Below are 12,724 nucleotides of genomic sequence, written 5' to 3'. Positions count from 1 at the left end.
TAGAAAAATTTCAATGAAAAACATTGTGTAATAAAAATGGATATAAAATGCCCATTTTTACACTATATGACTAGAAGAAGAAAAAAAAATTTCGTCAACGTTGTTTTTTTCTTAACACATTGACTGCCAAATTAGAAAAAAAGATCCTTGGAGCCATAACCGTAAACAGATTGCATACAAATGTGAAGGATGCGGTTATTTTTTTCGGTATTAAATGTTTTTTCATGAAACACAAAGCCATAAAAATGAAATGATAATCTGGCCAGTAGGCCACACGGAAAGTGAAGACATTTACATTACATGGCAAACGTGAAGCGTATCCAATTCACAGAACGTAAAATCCAATCCATGATCGGAGTTACATTTAACTCACGTGAGTTAAATGTAACTCACATGGCTTTCAACGTGTTAATGAATAACTAAATATTGTTGATATCGGAGTTGAATGTTGAACCAGGAAACACGCTGTCAATTAGCGATCTGCTCAAATTGCATATATCGAAGGATTCCCTGGTCAGGGGTTATCAACCAGTTTACGCTAGCGGGAGGAAATGTGACGTTTTCAATCGGTCATCGCTACAATTTTAAGAGCATAGCCGCCGGTCAAGACAGATCATTAAAATAATGACCTTGCCTGGACTGATGATAACATTATAAATACGAGCAAATACTCAATATTGTGACATTTATCACAACGTCTTACACATAGGACCATTAAATACCTCGGTGAAAATTCGTTACCGATTAAATCATAAGTGGACGCTGAACTTAATAGCTGTCAATTTGACAGTTCGCTTATCCGCGCTTTCCATTAAGATTTAAAGTGTTAAACTTAAGAAATTCGTAGTGTTTAAAATAAAAATAAAAATAAATTGATTTTATTGAGTTTTTTCGCAAGCAGTTGAAAAAGGTACTAAGAAAATATATTATTTATACGAATCAACACTAATGTGTTGGTAGATTGTGTGCAAAGTATTCTATTGTTAACACACGATGGACGGGAAAGGTATTTTTACCAGTTCGGTCGATTGATGCTTAAGGACGGGAAGGGTATTTTAATCTTCTGCGCCGGCCTAATCTTAAAGTCAGAAAATAAGGAATTACATTATTTATATGAATTTTATGTACCAATCTCTTTGTTAAGGTTTTAACTATAAGTACATAGTCATGCCAGCGGGGGCGTAAAAAACACCCTTCCGAAATGTGTTGAGCAAAAAAATACTAACTAAACTTTGTTTTATCTTTGGTTTACCTCTAAAATTTCTTCATTTGGCAGGTGTACCTTGAACAGAAAAAGTTTACGGAACACTGATCTAAGTAGGTTTAATAATAATAAATATTTATCACGAGGTAACGCGTGATCGGTCATCGGCTGTCGGGCCGGATCACGCGTATCCGCGTGACCGACAATAAACGTGTTAAACGCCAAATGTATAAATAAAAATACAATTTGTTTCAGGGGGGCGATTCGAAGCAACGCGGAGCCGAGAGCCGCTTGCTGACGCTGTCGTCCGGCCCGGGCAGGGGGTACGCCCGCGTGCCGTCCAAGGCGACCATCTCGGCGAGCACGACCAGCACGAGCCTGGTGACGGACTACGCCGGCTCGCAGCTGCACCTGCCCAGGGCGCTCTTCCCGCACGACTTCTCGCACGAGCCCTACGAGGAGCAGTACCTCGAGGAGGACGAGCCGGCCGACGAGGAGCGCTCCCTGACGCAGGAGGAGCCGGAGGACTACGAGCAGATCCGGCAGCACTTCCAGCAGAAGAAGCACATCAGCCTGGGCGGCGGCAGCAAGTACAAGATGGAGATGGAGATCAAGGGCAGCCGGGACGAGAATTTGCGCAACGCGATGCCGTTCGTGGAGGCGCTCTCGGACAGCGCGAAGATCAAAGATTATGACAGAAAAACAGATTCATCACCGTATTTGCCGACGACTAAAAAAATCAACATTTGGATGCAGGTACGTTACAAAAATTCTACGTTTAATTTAACTAACTAACTAACCATCAAGCCGCTTCCCCGCGGGGGTAGGCCGAGAGAATAGAATGCCACACACCTTTTTCTTTGTAAAGATTATTCGCCTCTTCCACATTCATGCATCTCCTCATACTGTCCTCATACGTCTCCTCTACGTTTAATTATTATTTTTTTAAATACCGAATTGAATTAAAATTGAAAGAGGAAGACCGAGAAAAACTTGACACGATCAGGTATGTCAAATGCTTGAAAGCGGTCAGTTGAGGAGTCGAAATAATCGGCGGTTATATATGAGGAGATGTGGAATAACGTGGAAGAGGCGAAGAATGTTTGCAAAGACATTCTCGAGTGGAGAATCGTTCTCTTCTCTCTGCCTACCCCTGCAGTGAAGCGGCGTGATGGTTAGTTAGTTTAATTTTAAATTTTAAAACTGTCCGCGTTACTATAGTATATATTTTCTGATAAAAATTCATCTCGTGTTATATATTATTAACTCGAGTCCAATTGTAAATAAAGACACTTTTTTATTATCACTCGAGTACTATTTTTTTTTCAATGACTTGTTTCGGAAGCTGCAGATGCTTCCATCAACTGGTTTAAATATGTTTTATATTTAAACCCAAAGATGGAAGTATTTGTAGCTTGCGAAACTAGTCGTTAAAAATATATATAATTCTCAATTGGTAATACACAAGTGTCTTTATTAACATTTTAATCGTGTCTTATCACAAAATAAATGCCGAAACGATAAATAAAATGAACACAGGTCAATTTACCCATAGTTATTTATTATTCGCGTTCAATGAATATGACAAGAGAATGAAAAAAATCGCAAGGCAGATCAATTCGAGCATTTATTATTAATGTCGAACGAGCTTGAAGAAGCTTTTGTGATTCAATTAAAGAAAGTATTTTTCGGTGAATATTTTAATAAAGTGGAGATGAAAACAGGTTGATTATACTGTATTAGGAAAATCGGGACCAACCTTATCGCCTGAACAAAGATTTATACAACAAATATTCACCGCTTTCGTAAACATTGTATAGATAAAGGCACGAATTCTAGAATAAATATTGGTTTCTTTCTTCAATATTGAACTTTTAATGATATTTATAGGAGCCATTGACACTAAGAAGATATTAATATTTGCATAGTTACAAATGCAATTAATTTTTAACACGTGTATTCTTCGTATCACGACGCTCATTAAAATAGTAATCAATTTATTACTCGTTATTTGAAACACATCGTTATATTTTGTATATTGAAAGCATTTTTAACTTTGTGGTATGGTAATATAACACTCTCTTTAACATTCATCGTTCACTTTGTGTAATATGACTTTAATAAACACTAATTCGCGACTAGCGGTTTCGGAATAGTTAAACCTGTGGCTCACTCCTTTCAACAACGTCATATTTCAAAAAACGTAAATTTTTAGTTGTGTATGTTTTTGGAATGCCCAGAAAATGTACTTTATCCCAGCAAAAGCAGCATATTTGTAACTTAACATTTACCCGCTACAGGGCAAAAAGTGTTGTATTTGCATTTTGAAAGGGCTGTTTTTTTTTTTTTTTAAATATACTTTATATTTTTCAAATGGAGAAAAAACTTTCGGGTTTTACCTAAAAAGATCACAATGTTGCACCGTAAAAAGTTCAATAAGTGGCTTGATATTTATTTTTAATACATTTTATTATATTCTTAAACTTTTAAAACGTTCTCCTGAAAAATCAAGTTTTTTGATATATGACGTTGCTGAAAGGAGTGAGCGATTTGTACAAAAATAAAATTTTGAAAGAGAGAAAGAAGACAAATTAATCACAACGGGAATATTTTTTGTTGTTGATGGAATGATTATTCTGAAACCGGTAGTCACTATTTACTGTTAATTTTAAAGTGGTATTATACAAAGTGAACGATGAATGATAAGGAGAGTGTTCGATTTATAAAGTAAAGTTAATAATATAATTTTTTGTAATTTGTTTTTATATGAAACAAAATATTTCTTTTCAGCTGGTGGCCGCCATAGCCGTGTCTCTAGGCTCATTGGTGGTAGGATATTGTACGGCTTATACATCTCCAGCCCTTGCCACTATGATTCACGAAAACAGCACTATCGTTGTAACTAAAGACGAGGTAAGTTGACAAACACTCGATATAATTTAACAGAGTAAATCTAAAAGGGGTAAACGATATACTAAAACGAATCGAAACAAAAAAACCAAGGTCGGGCAAATTGGTGAAAAATATGAAAAAGTGATCGCTTCCCCTTCTCAGAATTCAACCAGCAGTTGAAAAAAAAGTTTGATAATCAACAAGAGAATTAACACAGTACACGTGCATATGCCGCGTGTACTGTGTTAATACGTAGCGCAATAATAGGGAACCAGTACGGCTGTCCAAACTTAAAACACAGTAAGGGACATTTTTTTGTAGTACGTTTTTTATGCATTTTTGGAGTGAGTAGAATCTACTCAGTCCAAAAATGCAAAAAAACGTACTACAAAAAATGTCCCTTACTGTGTTTTGAGTTTGGACAGCCGAGTAGACGCTTGCATATTGTACAGTACGTTAAATGTCCGCCTCTGTAGTGGTTAGCATGCTTGGCTACTATACAATACATTACCCTGGACTGGTACCCGAAGCGGAGGGCTGATCACCTTTCCTTCGTGTGTTTACGATCAAGATAACCCTGCGTTTATATGATGCAGTGCCCTATGCACCATCGGGGGCGGATGAGGGTTTGAAGAAGACATTAGCTGAACACGTTTTTTATATTTATTAGTTAACAATTTCGATTGTGTGACATTGTGTTTTCAAATGAAATGGAGAAAAAATAAGACAGAAATAGTGGTAGGCTTTAGAGAACGAAAAAAGCAAATAATCTAAAAAAAGCGCAAAAAATTACTTCGGAAAGAAGTAGTATTTTAAGCCCGGCGGAAGGCTTCAATACGGTGGACAACATAATCTCACAACAACTTCAAATATACTAGGTGCATCGATCGTATTATACTTCAGTTTTAATAAACCCATAATTTCTTTCTTAGGGTATGAAAATTGAGGAACAAAAGAAATATTTAATTTAATTAAGTAAGATTTTCTTCGCATAAAATAAACCCTGAAGAGGGCAACAGGTTGTTGCCGAAACTAGTTGGTTGTTAATAAAAATGTGAGTGGATCAAAAAACAAAGTCTTTTTATTTCTCAAAATAATATATCACTATGATCCACAAAGTTGTTGCTTTCAATATTCAAAATCTAAGATTTTCTTCCATTAAATTCCACATAACCATTTGTCCTGAAATAATAATAAAATCGTCAACAAATGCAAAGAGAACAAATGTTTCTAGAACCTACAAAATTTCGCTTTTAAGGCGTGAGTATATACTTATGAATAATATTTTTATATATCTGGTAACGGTTCGCACGGGGTACAGCTGATTATCACCATTACTAAGAATGTATATTTAGCACCTTAAGTGATAATATTGACGATTTCCTAATTGTTTGTTAATGGCATTGGCCCGAGTAAGGCATGCGCCACATAATTGTAGGGTTGTTAATGATTTCACTAATGAAACCAAAAAGGGTAAATTATTCAATAAGGATTTTTCACAAAAGACTTATAAGTTCATAATAAGTATACCGTAAATTTTGCGATATTTACAATCCTGTCTTATTTTGACTTTAAAATATCGTTCACACAAGCCAATAAAAAAATATTTACATCTGTTTCTTCGAAAATCATCAACAATGTTCTTCATTTCTGTTTTATATACAAAGTGCACAAGTAATTACTATCAACCGGTCTTAATATACGTATTAATAGTTGTGATTAGGAGACCTCACACCGTTTACACAGTATGCTTATAATATACTCTGAAATGGGTTCGGATAACAAATTATTGATTATGCGCTAGAAATACATTAAACTCCTGTTAATATATTTTTTTAATGGTGGTGTTTCTTACGTAGTAATGTAATAATAATAGAAGAGTACCATTGAATGCACGAAAAATGTACAATTAAAAAAAAATACATTTACTCGTATTTTTTGTCGTAAAATGTTATACTTCTACATATTGCGAATTCACTATTACTACGTGTATAAATCTATGCTAATCTACCTAAAAAATCTCATGTTTACAATTGAAAGAGATTAGATTTCTTCCCTATTCCAATATTTGCTAACTCCACGTTACGCGATCTTCGTAAATAATAAAATCGTATGGGTATGGGCATTGTATTGCAATGGCATATTTTACAATGTTTCTTTTCTGTTTGCAGGGGTCGTGGGTAGGAGGATTGATGCCCTTGGCAGCGCTCGTCGGTGGAGTGATAGGGGGGCCGTTAATAGAACGACTAGGAAGAAAAAACACCATCCTGGCCATCAGCATCCCCTTCATTATATCCTGGATCGTCATCGCCACAGCGGGAAGCGTGGCAGTCGTATATGTGGGACGCGTCCTTGGCGGATTGTGCGTGGGAATCGGTTCCCTGTCTTTCCCCGTTTACCTCGGAGAGATCATACAACCCGAAGTCAGAGGCCAACTAGGACTTCTGCCCACGGCCTTCGGTAACATAGGAATCCTCGTCTGTTTCATAGCTGGAAAATACCTGGACTGGTCGGGTCTAGCGTGGCTCGGAGCCGCTCTTCCCGTACCTTTCCTGGTGCTCATGTTGCTGATTCCCGAGACGCCTCGCTGGCTCGTGTCCCACGGGCGCGAGGAGCAGGCGGCTCACGCGCTTCGCTGGTTGAGAGGAAGCGACGCGGATGTGGAAGACGAACTCCGAGGCATCATGAAGTCGCACGCCGATGCCGAGAGGAACGCCACTGGATCTATCGCGCGAGAATTGTTCAAGCGGGAATACTCTAGGGCTGTAATCATTTGTCTGGGTCTCATGTTCTTCCAACAAATGAGCGGCATTAACGCTGTGATTTTCTATACCGTGTCCATCTTCAGGGATGCCGGAAGCACGATTGACGAGAATCTGAGCACCATAATCGTGGGAATCGTTAACTTCGCCGCCACCTTTATCGCGACAGTCCTGATCGAGCGTCTGGGAAGGAAAATGTTACTATACGCGTCTGGAGCGGCGATGATTTTCACGCTAATGACATTGGGCACTTTCTTCTACCTGCGCACCTTCATGGATATGACCGATTACGGATGGATCCCTCTGGCGAGCTTTGTAGTATACGTAATCGGATTCTCCCTGGGCTTCGGTCCCATTCCATGGCTAATGATGGGAGAGATTCTGCCCGGGAGGATAAGGGGAACGGCGGCATCCGTAGCTACGGCTTTTAACTGGTCCTGCACATTTATTGTCACTAAGACCTTTGCCGATATCATTAAATGCATCGGGACCCACGGTACTTTCTGGATGTTCGGAGTCATATGCATGTTTGGAATGGTCTTCACGTGCATCTGGGTACCCGAGACGAAAGGCAAAACTCTCGAGGAAATAGAGAAGAAACTTATGGGAAAGAAAAGTAGAGCTGACCAAATAACTAGTATAAAGAAGATGGCCATGGAGTGTTGAGTTACGAATGTGTGAGACGTTTAGGTAATTTAATAGTGGTAGATGATAATGAGTGGAAAGGAACCAAATTATTATCGCACATGTGAGACGAATATGTGAGACGTTTAGGAAATTTAATAGTGGTAGATGATGATGAGTGGAAAGGAACCAAACTACTATCGCAACATCCTCAGTTGGAAAGTGTGAATTCCACTCGAAAACAAGTCCGTCAAAATAATATTTACGTCTTGAATACTATTCCTTTAAATCTACCACAAATCTCAAGAATCTCATTTGTAATTTTATTTATTCCATTTTACGCTTATAAAATGAACTGTGAATAGTGAGAAATGGGGAACATGAATCTCTCGAATACTACTAGTTTTAAGGTATTTTTAGTCAATGTTGCAGGTTTTTACACGTGTGTAAAGTGATCACTTAAACCAACCTATGACGGTCGTCAGCCTCGTAAATGCCCAGACTTCTATATCCTTCTTCATCTATGTTGAGATGTCAAAAAAGAATATAAAAATAACTGATAATCTGGAGATAATCCAGATTTGTGAACAAGTAAATAACACACTCAAAATGTGCAACAACCACACAACAAAATTCTATAAAATTATTAATATTAATGTATCCCATATCGCTCAGTCCTTTCAGCAACGTCATAAATCAAAAATCGTCAATTTTCAGTAGTGCATGTTTTCGGAATGCCCAGATAAAATGAAAAGTGTACTATATCCTAGTAAAAGCGGCGTATTTTTAACTTAATATTTACCCGCTACAGGGCAGAAAGTGTTATTTTTGCATTTTGAAGAAAAGATATTGTTTAATTAATTTTTTAAATCTACTAAATATTTTTCAAAAACATCCAGGTTTTACCTAAAAAGATCTGTTGCACAGTAAAAAGTTCAATAAGTGGCTGATATTCATTTTAATACAATTTATTATATTTTTAAACTTTAAAAACGATCTCCTAAAAAATCATGTTTTTTATATACAGTATGACGTTGTTGAAAGGAGTAAGCGATATGAATTATTTATTCGCCGAAATCAGGAATTTCTGGAGTGCCGTGTGTTGATGACCACTGCTCCAAGAAACTTGCCATAGGCCACTTACTTGACAGTTTAGTTATAAGTGTTAGATAATTGTGTAAGAAACTAATTTAATAATTTTGAATATATTTTATTATTTCCATGACAAAACTTATGTTATATTTATACATTACGGCTGTAAATTTATATACATGTATAAGAAAATTTATCATTAGTGATTGTATATTTTTTTATAATTGAATACCATTCATATTAAGATTGGTATTTAGTGACCTAAAGTTAGACGAGTAAACATTTAAGAACATTATTTATCGTTTTATTTTTACCTCTCCCTATTAAAGACATCTTCCGATTTTTAATAATTAAAATATTTCATAAAAATAATTACATAAAAACAGTCATAGGAATAAATCCAATGATGCCTTAGGTAGGTATATACATTCTTGAACTAGTTAACAATATATATTTTTTTGATATAAAAAAGAATTACTAACCCACATGTTAAATACCAATATTTCATATATGCATATATGTATGTATGTACTAGCCATCACGCCGCTTCACTGCAGGGGTAGGCAGAGAGAATAGAACGCCACACCACTCTGAATTTGCAAACATTCTTCGGCTCTTCCACGTTCATGCATTTCCGCATGCATACCCGACGATTATTACGAATCCTAACCTGACCACCTTTAAGTATTTGGCATACCTGATCGTGCCAAGTTTTTCTTGGTCTTCCTCTGTTCCTTTTTTCCAATTACATTCGCCTCATAAATTTGTTTTACCGTTCTTTCCTCACTCATTCGTTCTACATGTCCAAACCATCTCAACACACCTTTCTTATCTCATATATAAATAATGCATTAATGTGATAAGTAATTCAACAATGAACAGACACAATGGTTAACATTGCATGATGAATAAAGTAATTACATAAACCAGCTAGTATTAGGTTGTAAGTCCTGGGAATGCGTAGACATTCTAATTTTCTTTATGAAATTTTTATAATTTTCAATATAATAACTGTATATTGTAGGTGTCAAAGAGACACCTATAATTAAATTGTCGCCTAATAATAAATTTTCAGCAATGTATCGTTCACAATGATAAAGTTTAATAAGGTATTACAAAATATGGTACAAGAAAATACATAGTTATAGCGACGATGGAAATGGTGACAATATGGAGATTGTGTCAAATTTGCAATAGTCGAATTCACTTCATATACGTATAAAATTCTTCATTTTACCTTTGTGTGTGTACAATTTTGAAAATAATAATTCAAAATAAAAAATAAAAATATTTAAAAAATATTAACAAAATTTTGTTTAGTTACGCTGTTTTAGTGAAAACCCTCACGCATCTTCCAGCTTGGTAACACACGGGTGCATTACTTTTAGTTTAACATAAACCCGCTCATATACAGAGTTACATGAGTTTGCTAACTTCCCACTCTTCGTTTTTGGTTGTAAAAAGTGGGTAGATTTTTTAAGGAATAGCCCTGAAGCCCTATATTGTTGGAGGTTTGTCCGCAGGTAAAAAATAATGGGTAACGCAGATGTGAAAAATACATCTCAAACACCCAGACTAGTTTAAATAAATATTTCTTAATAATTCATTTTGTAATGAACAGGAATTAAACACACAATGCCACTTTTGAAGACAAACGACTACCCAAACACACCACAGCGATTGGTGGTATAAAAATAACATTACTAGAGATTAATTAAGTAGTCTAATTACTCTTATAGTCATTAGATTTAATGTGTCGGTTCGTGGTACAGTGGTTAGAGTTGCAGACTCTTGAGTCAGAGTTTCTTGGTTCAAACCCACTCTACCACAATTTGATATCAATTTTTAATAATGAGCTGCTTAGGCATACAGAAATAGTCTGAAATAATAAGAAAAAACAAATATTTATGTCTTTAAATAAAATAAAATTTTAGATTTGAATAGGCACATAAATGAAAAAAGTTTTTCTGGGTTATATGACGAATGTTATTAGCACTTCTAGTCGATGTTTATAAGAAGGCTGCTGTAAAGAATACAGAAACACCCAGAAAAACAAAATGAACATAATTTGTATCATGTGTACATAAGTATAACTCCAGATTGTGATCTGAATGTAAGATTGGTCATCTTGCCATGAAATAATGCAAAATTGTATCTTAATAATTTGAAACAGTGTTTTATTCATTTGTGAAGGGTAAAATTAGAAGGTGACATAGAAATATTATCACGTAGTCATCTAAATAGTTAGTGATTTTTCAGTCAAATATTTATTTAATATGACCCTGGACTGGTACCTGAAGCGGAAGGCTGATGACCTTTCCTTCGTGTATTTAATGATCAAAATAACAAAGCTTCTATATGATGCAGTGTCCTATGCACCATTGGGTGCGGATAAGCGTTAGAAGTAGGAGTAGTCATCTAAACGTCGGCAACATTTTCAAAAGAAGAATGTATATTTGAGTTTAAAACCCATTTATATTTATTTCATATTTACCCAACAACCTGCTCTATCATATATGTCAATCACATTGCTACTGTCGAGAGAGCAATTCAAAGTTTTCTGCAGCTTTGTTTTATGTACAAGAATAAAATATTATAAAATGTGCTAGAAAAAATAAGATAAAAGAACTGGGAATACGCTTACGCCTTGCGGTCACTGCATTCTACAGTATAAAGGCTGTATGAAGATCGTATTTGTACACGGCGAAAATCAAATACCGCCAATACAATGCAATAAATACTCGAATTATATTATACGGCTGTGAAACATGGCACCTGACAAGGGCTCAGAGCAGCCATGGCAAGTTTAAGAATAGTTCTCTACGAATAATTTTGAGCGTGCCGTGATTCGAATTTGTAAGAAACTAATTAGATAAATATTAATTAGAATCCAACAAATATCAATCAAAGCAATAATTTGTTTATATTCGTAAATAAAAATATGAATGTCAAATTCCTAACCTCAAATAATATGGAAACACATACCCATGACTTGAACTCGGCAAATTGCACAGGTATCGCATTCCACGTCCCAACTCCACATAGCGACCGCGTTCCATTTTTTCAACGTGAACATTTTCTCTGGTTTTTGACTGTCTCCATCACCTCGATCGTAAGTATCTAAGTCATCTGACATTTTTAAGACAACCACTCAACTGTCAAAAAAAACTGAACCAGCTAAACTCAAAACAAATATACCAGAAAACTTGTCGATAAAACAGTGCTAAATTTTACCTTCTCGAATTATTATGAAAAAATCCAAGAGATGACTCTCAAGATTATATTATTATCAGGGGGGTTCGACTCGTAAACTATGTAAGTACCTATATAAATTAGTTAGTCTTTGATTATTACTGGCCATACAAATTAATATATGTAATATTATAAACTACTTAGTATTATTTTATAAATTACCTATTAAGCATGTTTACATTCTTAATTATGCATTACTTTACAGTATATTATTAAGTTCTAGAGAGTGTGAAATGTGTGAAATATTTAAATTTCGCGTTGTATTTTCCACTTTGATTTTGCGCAGGGTTTTTAACTTGCCACTTTCCCTACGACAGTGTTTGCTTTGATTATTAATTTAATACAGTTTTTTTTTACTTTATTTCAATTTCTAAGTGCAGTCGATGGGCATAGCGCACTTAACTCAAACTCATATCCCGTCAGGAACTATTAAATGTAGAATCATTGAAAACCACACTCACCCCCCGACGTTAACTAGTTATAAAAACTTAGTGTAGTGATACAACTCCTACATGTTGTATCAAATCTCATGACACCGTACTGTGAGTTCACTGGAGCCATCTATGCTTGGATTGGGAAAGCTTTTATTTAGCATGGAATCTTGTCATATCAGGGGGCTTAGCATAAATTATAATACTTATATAAATTAAATTATATATAAATTAGTTAGTCTGTGGCTTATCGTAGAATCAAGATGTCAAAAATGTAAAAATAACTCACAAAATACAAAAAGTATTTGGACACTCAAAATCTGTGTTCAAAACTTTTGACTATTTTTTAGGTCTTTTTGTCAAAACTTTATACACCTAAGGAGGAATACAATAAGCCATGTTGCATAAGCCAAAGCTAGATTATAGACTTACAAACATTAGAGAATGCAAAAAAATAACAACACTAA

The 12,724-nt window shown here is 35.5% G+C and overlaps 2 protein-coding genes across 3 annotated transcripts in view; one reads left to right on the top strand and one right to left on the bottom strand.

Moving 5' to 3' along the window:
* LOC148309251 (facilitated trehalose transporter Tret1-like) overlaps positions 1–8,869 on the top strand; it is a 15,784-nt gene extending 6,915 nt beyond the window's left edge. Inside the window, exons 1-4 of one of the 2 annotated variants that reach the window (XM_088260432.1) lie at positions 682–910; positions 1,460–1,960; positions 3,995–4,117; positions 6,268–8,863. In XM_088260432.1, coding sequence (XP_088116558.1) covers positions 1,802–1,960; positions 3,995–4,117; positions 6,268–7,524 — 1,539 coding nt within the window. In that variant the 5' untranslated portion in view covers positions 682–910; positions 1,460–1,801 and the 3' untranslated portion in view covers positions 7,525–8,863. Of the gene's footprint in view, positions 1–681; positions 911–1,459; positions 1,961–3,994; positions 4,118–6,267 lie in introns of those variants that run through there. The other variant, XM_088260431.1, reaches the window with a different exon arrangement.
* LOC148309250 (RING-box protein 2-like) overlaps positions 1–11,742 on the bottom strand; it is an 80,143-nt gene extending 68,401 nt beyond the window's left edge. The window contains exon 1 of the mRNA XM_088260433.1: positions 11,560–11,742. Coding sequence (XP_088116559.1) covers positions 11,560–11,710 — 151 coding nt within the window. The 5' untranslated portion in view covers positions 11,711–11,742. The remainder of the gene's footprint in view (positions 1–11,559) is intronic.
* Between the last annotated feature and the right edge of the window lie 982 nt (positions 11,743–12,724).

Source organism: Brachycentrus maculatus, unplaced genomic scaffold (genome assembly GCF_059751285.1).
Source record: "Brachycentrus maculatus isolate JH-2025_06_01 unplaced genomic scaffold, ASM5975128v1 h1tg000135l, whole genome shotgun sequence".
Taxonomy (NCBI): Eukaryota; Metazoa; Arthropoda; class Insecta; order Trichoptera; family Brachycentridae; genus Brachycentrus; species Brachycentrus maculatus.
Note: the sequence above shows the minus strand (reverse complement) of the source record. Positions and strands in the feature narration are given on the sequence as shown.